Source organism: Podarcis filfolensis (assembly GCF_964270895.1).
Source record: "Podarcis filfolensis genome assembly, chromosome: 13".
Lineage (NCBI taxonomy): Eukaryota > Metazoa > Chordata > Lepidosauria > Squamata > Lacertidae > Podarcis > Podarcis filfolensis.
The window spans coordinates 16782251-16792453 of NC_139615.1; the positions used below are offsets into that span (position 1 = coordinate 16782251).

Sequence of the window (10203 nt, forward strand, 5' to 3'; positions counted from 1 at the left end):
TCATCCAACAAGCTTGGCATGTGGTTAGTTCAGCTACGCTTTGTACACACACAAAAGGTGTCACGTGACAGCTGAGATTAAACTTCTTAACAAGCCATTATTTCTGAGATTATTCTTCCTGATCTCCCTAATAAAAAAAGGCCGCTTTGCAGAGGTGAATATTTTCCACCATGTATCTTGGCACAATGCCTCACCCAATGCACACACAGTGCCTTGCATGTGAGATGCAGGGTATTGTGGAGGGTGTATTCCATTTACTTATTTGCCCAGACCTGCAAATCCAAAACAACCTCACCCAGTCCTTAGCTTCTCTTGTTCCAAGCACAGGCTGCTCGTAGGAAGTCACAGAAGGGAATATTGACTACCTGCCCCTTCTTCAAGGTCAGTGGGTTCAGATAGCTGAATTCATTGTTTCTGGGGTCAAGGGACGCAGGTAAATGTTGTTAAGCACAGCTTCTTCTTCTTTCATAACATTTTGATTGAATTTTACATATACTGCAAACTTGGGGGCTGTCTTATTCAGCATTCATCATGGCTTGCTTGCAGAGAGATTAGATGACATTCGCTCCTTGATAAGAATCCACTCTGATTTGTTGTGGAGAGGCTAGATGACTTTGGGCAGTGGTGACAACTTGAATGGGGGGGGGACCCGCCACTCTGCCCCCCGCCAGAAGGTCACCACAAGGATGGGGGGAAAGAGGCTGGAGACAAGTGAGTGCAGCCCAGGCTGAGCCCCCCCCCCCGGCCCAACAGAGGCTGCATTCTGAGGCCCAGGCAGCTGGGCTCTGGGCATGGGAGGTGATGCTGTCCAAGCTGGGGCTGACACTGAGATGTTGAACTAGGGAGCTCACTGGCAGACGACAGCAGGTCTCACCTGCGCACTGCTGCCTCCTCTCACTGCCCCAGGGGTGCCATCTGGGGGGGGCAGGCCCTTCAATATTTCCAAGGCCCCACAAATTCCGCGACGATCCTCAAAAGCACATGCCAGGGCGAAGCACCCCTTTGACGATTGCCTTCCAGGAAAGCATTGTATTGGTGGGGCACAGCCCAGGAGGGAATTGTTGCCCGTGGGCAGGCTGGAGCTAGGCACTTCCGAACTAACCTGTGCTTCTTTTGGGGCTTCTTCTTAGGGACCGTGTGGATGCTGGAGATTTTAAGCCTCATCCGTAGCAATGGTGACCCCAGCTGGTGCCGGACAGTCCCCAACTGGGACCGAGGGCCTTGGTACGAGACCGTGATAGGATACAGAATAGCTTTGACCAACAAGTCACCACGCATTATCAGCTCCCACCTGCCGGCACAGCTCTTCGCAAAGTCCTTCTTCAAATCCAAAGCCAAGGTAAGACAGAAGAATACCTTACCGAGATACACTCCCAATGATTTTCATAGCCCCCCCCCCAATGATATCCCCACCTTTTCTGCCAACAGGTCATCTACACAGTCAGGAATCCCAAAGATGTATTGGTATCCCTCTACCATTTTGCTTCCATGTTTCGTCCCTATAAAGACCCCGGCACCTTGGACCAATTTCTGGAGGGCTTCCTAAAGGGAGATGGTGAGTGAACTGAGGGGGTGGGAGGCAGGGGCAATGTTCTCCCCCCTTTAGTTTAGAGGGTCATGCCTTCTCCTAGCCCCCTACCATCCACCCTTGGTATTCCTCATGCCCCACACGGTTCCTGCCTAACACCGATTGTGTGGTTGCAGTGCCTTTCGGATCCTGGTTTGACCACGTTAAAGGCTGGCTGAACTTGAAGGACAAGGAAAACTTCTTCTTCATCACATACGAGGAGCTGCAAGAGGTTGTTATTATGTTATTTTGCTAGTAAAATACAGCTTTGCGTTTTTGCAAGCACGGATACATCCTGCCACTGGGAGCAGAATGTATCCAGGCTTGTTAAGATAGCTCGAACCTGAAGGTCGTGAAAAGTGTGAGAATTCCCACTCTCTCTCTCCGTGCTGTGGCAGGCCGGATTGTGTGTGTATGTGGATTTCTTGGCTTCAGATCTGACTGGCATATCTTCTCCCCCTGTCCCCAGCCCCTCCACGTTCAAATGTGTGGGGCACAATGCATTTAAAGCTCAAGGCACCGACTCCCATGCAGATCCTGGGAACTGCAGGTTATCCTTCTCAGAGCTACAATTGCCAGCACCCTTAACAAAATGCAGTCCCTGGGATTCTTTGGAGGAAGGCTTGTGCCTTAAATATGCAGTGTGGATGTGGTTCCTTCCTTTCCGTTCTCTGCAGGGCCAGCCCTACCATGAGGTGGAGCGAAGCAACTGCCTTGGGCGGCAGCAGCAATAGTCCATTCCCCTCTCCTGAGTCCCCAAAGCTAGCCTGCTGTGGGCTCCCTAAGGTAGCCTGCTGTCCTCAGATACAGTGAGGGGTGTTGTCCCATTGCCAGCACTGAAGTGTGGCTTCGTACAAACAGTGGCGTAGCGTGGGTTGTCAGCACCCGGGGCAAGGCAAGTAATTTGCGCCCCCTAACCCGTGGATTTGCGCCCCCAACCCATGGATTTGCCCTAACCCCAGATGTTGCGCCCAGTGCGGCCCGCCCCCCCTGCACCCCCCACGCTACGCCACTGCGTACAAACTATACATTTAAAGCACATTCAAAGAACGTTCTTTCCCTCAAAGAATTCTGGTCACTGTAGCTGACCCCTCACAGAGTTACAATTGCCAGCAACCCTTAACAAACTACAGTGCCCAGAATTCTTTGAGGGGCAAAAGGTGCTTCAAATGTGCTTAAAAGGTACAGCCGCTTGACACATTTACACCATACATTTAGAGCACACCCATTCATAGTGCATTACTTCCCCCCAAGGTTTGTTAAACCACTCTGGAAAGTGTACCTCTGTAAGAGAAAAACCACAGTTTCCAGGATTATTTGGGGAAAGTCACGTTCTTTGAATATCTGTCGGCTGTGCTTTAAATGCATTGTGTGGATCTGCCTTAAGATTCAGCTGGCAGTCTGGTTGGATTCTGTACAGGTAATTAGGGTGGGCATGAGGGATGCTAGATAGATCACTGGAGAAATTATGAGGTAGAGGAGATAACCTCCTATGTTTCCAGCAAGGGACATCAAAACGTCCAGGTTAAAGACCTTTCCAGCAATCTTGGTGCCTTTGACTGTGCATTAAAAATGAAACAAAAAAACCCCAAAGACCAACTTTCTGCCTGTTTAATTCTTTTGATCCAGCCCTGTCCATAAATGAGTGAGTTGAGAGCATAGTGGGAGACCCAGATCTTCTCTATCTCTACCAGGGCTTCTCAAATTTCTGAGTTAGTTGACCTCTGGATGGACTCCCAAATTCTTAGGAATGCAAATTCCTTAAAGTGTAAAGACATGCTGGAGCTCTGGTGTTCCTGGTGAGCCCATTCCCCTTTCAACCTGAGGCCTCTTGTCACCCTTCGCTTCCTTCCTTTATACTCCTGACATTTTGCCTGCCACCTTGCCTTCCCAGACTTAGCAAACCTCCTTCCTTTCTTCATCTCCTCCATCCTTCCAAGGCAACGTTTGCCATCCCTTTTTATTCAGCTGCCAGCGCCCTTCTCTTAATGATGCTCTTTGCCCTTATCCCTGCTTCAGTCAGACTATTGCTCTGGCTATCTTCACTTCTTTGTCTGTTTTCTATCTGACTTTCTGCTTGGTCCCTTTCTGTTTCACACATTCATGCTGTCTTCCAGTCTCACTCTCGCCCTCCTGCCAGGCTCTTGTCCTACCTTCACTCCTGCACTCCTTTAGTGTAGGACAATTCTTCCATTCACCCACAACCTCTCTGCTGCTACACCTTTTGGTCCTGCCTCCCTTCCTGTATGCAGGTTCCTCAGCTCCTGTTTCCCCTTTCTCAGCGACTGAGACTCACACCTGAGGTGTCTGTCCTTTCCCTTTGTCCTCTGTCGGGCTGGGCAGTGCTGTATCATCACCCCTGCAAATGCCACTTCCAATTGAACCTTCTGGTTGAACTGCCAACACTTCAGCGCACCAGAGATGCAGCCCCCCTGCCTGTTCCTCACAGTAATTTTGGCCCCCTTCCTCAAACTGCAATTGCCGAATCGCCATCTGTTTGTTGCTTTGGAATTGCCACAACAGCCCGGTTAGCTTTGAAATTCTTTCCATGTGTGGTGTCAATGTGCTTAAGCGTGTTTATCTCAAGTGTGCATCCTCTGCAGCTGCTTACAATTCCCGCCATCATTCTCCAGGACCTGCGAGGAAGCGTAGTCCGAATTTGCCAGTTCCTGGGCAAGGACTTAGATGACGCAGCCATAGACTCAGTGGTGGCAAATGCCTCCTTCGAGGCCATGAAAAGCAACAAGATGTCGAATTTCTCCCTCTCGCCCCGCTTCCTCATGAACCAGAAGAAAAGTGCTTTCCTCCGCAAAGGTGACAGTAGGATGGGCTGGGAGTGATCTGTCCGCAGTGTGTGCCTCAATTAGGGGTGGCAGCCATTGGGAATCCCCAGCAAATAGTCTGGTGGCAAATTTATTATGCCATAAGTTTCCATGGACTTCATAAGATGCATGGACCGTGATCCTTCAATTCCAGGTGCATATAATAATGCACATTGGTGTAAAGCTCAGGGGAATCTTAAAGCTGAAGTCCAATGGCAATTAAATGCAAAAGGTGCAGTCTGACAATTAAATCAGAGCTCCGTAAATGTATGGGATCACTGGTGATCTTATGAAGTGGACTTTCAAACACAAAGGCTTGTGCTATAACAAATTAGCTAGGTTTCAAAATGCCACAAGGTGCTTAATTTTTTATTTTTATTTTTTGCCATGACAGACCGCCCTCTAGGTGTGTGTACTAGCCTCAGCTCCGCAGCAGTGCCAGAGAGAACCTCCCCTCAGCACTACTTGTTGGTTCTGTGTTAGGCTCCTAGGGGGTTATCCTCTGTCTTCCCAATTCCTACAGTTCCCTCATGGGATCCCCAGCTCACCCCAGTTAATTTGTGTGTTTGTGTGTGCATGCGCACGCACACGCGCGCACACACACACCCTTATGCTTATGTGTGCCTTGATAAAACACTGCAACAAAACAATCTTGACGTGATCTTATTTATGGCAAGGGCTGGGCAAACCTATCAATTTCGGTTCCCCCCAGTTCTTCATTTTCCCAGTCTTCATTTCAGTTCTCCACATTTCAATCTGCAATGAAAAACAAAAATTTCTTGAAGATTCATCAAAATTTCAGTGCAAGCTTCTCAAAGTATAAACGTGGCTATTTTGCAACTTGTATACAATTTTGCCTAATATGCACATGTTTTTGCAAAGCAGTTTTTTCCAAAATAATGCGTTTTTGCATGTTACTTTCATGAATATATGCATTTCTATCAATGCTTTAACCCCAATATGTGCATTATTGTACATATTAGTTGGTTTGCAAACTGCATTGAAAAAGTTGTAGAGGTGCAAACTGGAGAAGAGCGAATTTCTGACGATGGCTGTGTTTTATTTCTTGCATTGTTTTGGAAAGAGATAATTAGGTAGGTTCATCTTTAAATGTGAACTGAATCAAATTTCTCCCCCATCTCTACTTCTGACTTCATCAAGTTTTATGTAAGTGATCTTTTACTGCACATATAACCCCATGCACTGGTGAAACACTGCACCAAAAGGATATTGATGCAACCATAGTTCTGTCCCACCAAGGTTGCTTTTTTTGCAGTGTTTTATCAAGACAAAGGCAGAATATGCAGTGAAGGAACTAAAATCTATGGCAAACACCACAGGCACAACACTACACAAACTCTGGGGCAGGGAACAAATTCCTAATGCATTGGTTTGACTTGGAAAGGAAAAAAAGAGGGTAATTTACAATCTAGGAAATGAGAATTTTGGAAGCATGCTTATTTCTTGCTCAGTAACTTGCAGCTGTCAGGTATGATGTAAATCAGCTCTGCTCAAAAACATTTTTAATTAAGGTGAGGTGGTTGCAAAAGCTCACTTTCCAGTGTTGCCCTGCTCTCCAGTCCCTGGGTGAATGCAGGAAGCACCAGTGAGTTCATCCGGGATGGGAGGAGGAAGATGCTATTCCCCTGTATTGTTATGCAATTCCCCAATCTCTCAGCGGTGAGAGGATTCAAGGGTGCAGCACCTTTGGCTTCCTTTGGAATGAGGTCACTGGAAACTTACTGGCGTTTTGTAATATTTGTGCTTGTTTGCAAATGCACAGGTTGAACAGAGGTGGAGGCACGACATTAGGCACCCCAACAGACCCCTGAGAAGTTCACTGGCATCCACACCTAGGAGAACTGACAGTGCCTTCAGGGCTCCAAAAATGCTCGCTCTGTGTCTTTCTTTAGCCTCCCAGCAACTCATCCAGTCTATTTTTGTCTCCTGCCTGCCTGCATACACCCAGCTGGGAGTGGAGAGAGACAGACGCTTCCCATTCAGATCTTTGCCACCCATTAAAAAGGGCAGCCTTTAAGAGACATTAGCCTACAATTTCCCTAACAATGGGGAAGCTGACAGACCTAAACTTGCCCAACTGGTTTGATCTAATCCAGTAGTCCCTTTTTACAATCATAGAATCGTGGGAATCTGACTCTTCGTGACCCCATGGACCAGAGCACGCCAGGCACTCCTGTCTTCCACTGCCTCCCGCAGTTTGGTCAAAGTCATGCTGGTAGCTTCGAGAACACTGTCCAGCCATCTCGTCCTCTGTTGTCCCCTTCTCCTTGCGCCCTCCATCTTTCCCAACATCAGGGTCTTTTCCAGGGAGTCTTCTCTTCTCATGAGGTGGCCAAAGTATTGGAGCCTCAGCTTCACGATCTGTTCTTCCAGTGAGCACTCAGGGCTGATTTCCTTAAGAATGGATGCATTTGATCTTCTTGCAGTCCACGGGACTCTCAAGAGTCTCCTCCAGCACCATAGTTCAAAAACATCAATTCTTCAGCGATCAGCCTTCTTTATGGTCCAGCTCTCACTTCCATACATAAAGAATTTAGGACACAGGGCAAAATGTACAGGCATTGTTCTCACATTTTGTGTGTGAGAAATTTGCTTGCCTCCCACTTCCAGTGTTTTCCATTACCGCCCCCCTCCCCACAAACCCTCACACAAAAAAACCCCTAACCCTGCAGACACCTGCAGTTCTTCCTTCCGTCCCCAAATCCCCAGATACCAATCAGAGAATGTTCCTGCTGTCCTTGCACCCCCAGAGTCATGTGGCTGGTCCCTGTGAGAGCAGGAAGCTGGACCAGATGGGCCATGGGCCTGATCCAGCAGGGCTCTTGTGTGTAGCCATCATAGGAATTGCCTAAGAATCTGGCAGGGTTGTCCTCTCTCCCCGTTATTGTTTATTTTAGTACAGTGGTACCTCGGGTTAAGTACTTAATTCATTCTGGAGGTCCGTTCTTAACCTGAAACTGTTCTTAACCTGAAGCACCACTTTAGCTAATGGGGCCTCCTGCTTCTGCCGCACCGCCGGAGCCTGATTTCTGTTCTCATACTGAAGCAAAGTTCTGAAACCGAGGTACTATTTCTGGGTTAGGGGAGTCTGTAACCTGAAGCGTCTGTAACCTGAAGTGTATGTAACCTGAGGTACCACTGTATTAGAAGTTTTGATGTGAAATATCAGAGCAGAATAAGAACATTAGAGGAATAAAGGTAGGAAGTAAGGAATTTAAATTGAAAGCATTCGCAGATGCTTTAGTAATCACTGTAGAAGATCCAACAATCTCTCTTGAACAGGTTATTTATAAGATACAAGAGTTTGGACAAGTTGCGGTTTCTAACTTAATAAAAATAAAATGAAATTATTAGTTAAAAATATCCCGAAACAGGATAAAGAAAAAATTCAACAAGAAATAGGTATAAATATTCACAACAAGGTGAAATACTTAGGGATATGGCTAACACCAAGGAATATTAATATATATATAAAGATAATTATGAAAAAGTTTGGAAAGAAATAAAAAGGAAATTAGAAATCTGAAACAGGATGAACTTGTCATTATTAGGGAGAATTTCAGTAATCAAGATGAATGTCTTGAAAAAAAAGTTGTTTTTATTCCAATCAATTCCAGTGATAAGTAATATGGCATTTTTAAAGACTGGCAAAAGGATATTTCAAAATTTATATGGCAGGGCAAGAAGCTGAGAATAAAATATAAATTATTAACAGATACTAAAGAAAGAGGAGGCTTCTCACTGCCGGTTATGAAATTATACTATGAAGCTTTATGTATTTGTTGGATCCGAGAATGGATCAAACTTAAAAAATACAGATCTATTGGATATGGAACGGCATGATAATAGATTTGGCTGACACGTCTACCTATGGTATGAAAAAGCTAGAATACATCAAAGTTTCCAAAATCATATAATTAGGAAAGCAATATTTAAAGTTGGGGAAAGTATAAAGATTTATTGGAACAAAAAACACCATGGTGGCCTAAGAATCTTACCAGTGGTCCCTCCAATCCAGCACTGGGCCCAACCAATGAGATTGTCTTAGGGAGCTCATAAAGGCCGTGTGGTATAATGGTTAGAAGGCTGGAATAAAACCTGACAGACCAGGGTTCAAATCCCAACAGGGTCATGAAGCTCACTGTATGACCTTGGGTCAGTAATAGTCTCCAGCCTAACCCAGCTTACAGAGTTGTTGAAAGGATGAAATGGAGGGCGGGGAGAGAACCATCTATATCCTGGTGAGCTCCCTGAAAGAAAGGGGGCATGAACATATCATGAACAAAGCAGAAAACCATGCTTGATGGAGAAAGCCATGCTTAGCTGTTGCCTCTAATTTCAGTAACCACTGTTCCTTGCTTTGTTAACACAACAAAGCAAGGCTATTCTCACGTTCTTATACTACCTCTGAATGCACCTCTATTTTTAGCTGATAAGAATCACTGATAGGAAGACACACTCACCCTGACTCTGCCTGTTCCTCATCAGACAAGGGGCAACACCACAGCTCTTGGCATATCCACACAGTGGTCATCACGTGCTTGTAGAAATATTTCCTCCACCATGTCTATCCTGAGCATAACTGGCAATTACTTTCTGTTACTGGTTTCCAGGGATATCCGGCGACTGGAAGAACCATTTGACCACCACGCAGAGTGAATGTTTTGACCAGGTCTACCAGGAACGCCTACGAGACTTAAACGTCACGTTTCCGTGGGACAAAGAATGAATCTGGCCTTCCCCACTGACTCTCTCCAACACCGGACTGATTTAATATCTCAATGGGATACCAATGGTGTCTCAGCACAACACGCTGTAGATTAGTGGGGACATCTGGGGTGGGCCAGAACTCCTGGAACCGTGGGAGGAGAATGGGGTGTAGTGAGAACTGGAGTCAGGGCTCCAGGAAGGGAGTGAGCTGTGGTGGATTAGATTCCAGAGGTCACCCAACTATGGTTCTTAAGCCCTGAGCAATCAGGGCACATGGCCAGGAAGGCGCATGATGCAGCAACCTTGCTGAAGCTAAGCAGGTCTGGGTGTGGTCAGCAGAAGACCACCTGAATAGCCCTTTGTGCGATGTCTTGAGTTCCATGATGGGAGAAAGGATGTATTGTAATAAAATAAACCAATATCCAATGGTTTCAAAGTCCAGTGGTTTAAAGAAGGCGACACGCTTTAACAAGAGATCTCCTGACAGCCTTTTTCTAGAGGGGACTTCCATGTTGGCCTGTTGTAGAGAGATAGCCAAGAGTCTGGTGGCACCTGAACCGTTAGCAGATGTTTTGTGGCATGAGCTTTTGTGGACTACGGGCAAACACAGCATATACGCACATGTGTGGGGTGGGCTGCACTGCAGACAGCGGGGTCCAATGGAAACGGAACACAGGAATGGCAGGTGGTGGTGATTTCTCTGTCGGACTGCTCCCAGCTGGTTACGGGGAGCCGATTGCCCAGCGCCACAAATCAAGTGTGCCAATCACTTGCTTGCAGCACCAGGCCCCTGCCAGAAGGTTTGCCTTGTCATGTAAAGCCAGAGGAAGCAGTTAACAACATACCGTAGCTTTGTCAAAGCAGGTGCTTCTCCTGGCTTTGCCCCAATAGGAAACCACAAGGGAGGTGGGACAGGAAGTAGGAAGATGCAAGGCTTGCCTGCAAGTATTTAGAGGTTTGTAAGCAGGTGGCGCTGTGGGTTAAACCACAGAGCCTAGGACTTGCCGATCAGAAGGTTGGCGGTTCGAATCCCCGCGACGAGTTGAGCTCCCGTTGCTCAGTCCCTGCCCCTGCCAACCTAGC

The 10203-nt window shown here is 46.8% G+C and overlaps 1 protein-coding gene across 3 annotated transcripts in view; it reads left to right on the top strand.

Moving 5' to 3' along the window:
- Nucleotides 1-9550, top strand: part of LOC310747598 (sulfotransferase 2B1-like) — a 29961-nt gene extending 20411 nt beyond the window's left edge. For all 3 annotated transcript variants that reach the window (XM_083582152.1, XM_083582153.1, XM_083582151.1), the window contains exons 3-7: nucleotides 1131-1339; nucleotides 1429-1555; nucleotides 1705-1799; nucleotides 4201-4381; nucleotides 9024-9550. In XM_083582152.1, coding sequence (XP_083438278.1) covers nucleotides 1131-1339; nucleotides 1429-1555; nucleotides 1705-1799; nucleotides 4201-4381; nucleotides 9024-9139 — 728 coding nt within the window. In that variant the 3' untranslated portion in view covers nucleotides 9140-9550. The remainder of the gene's footprint in view (nucleotides 1-1130; nucleotides 1340-1428; nucleotides 1556-1704; nucleotides 1800-4200; nucleotides 4382-9023) is intronic.
- The last annotated feature ends 653 nt before the right edge of the window (nucleotides 9551-10203 follow it).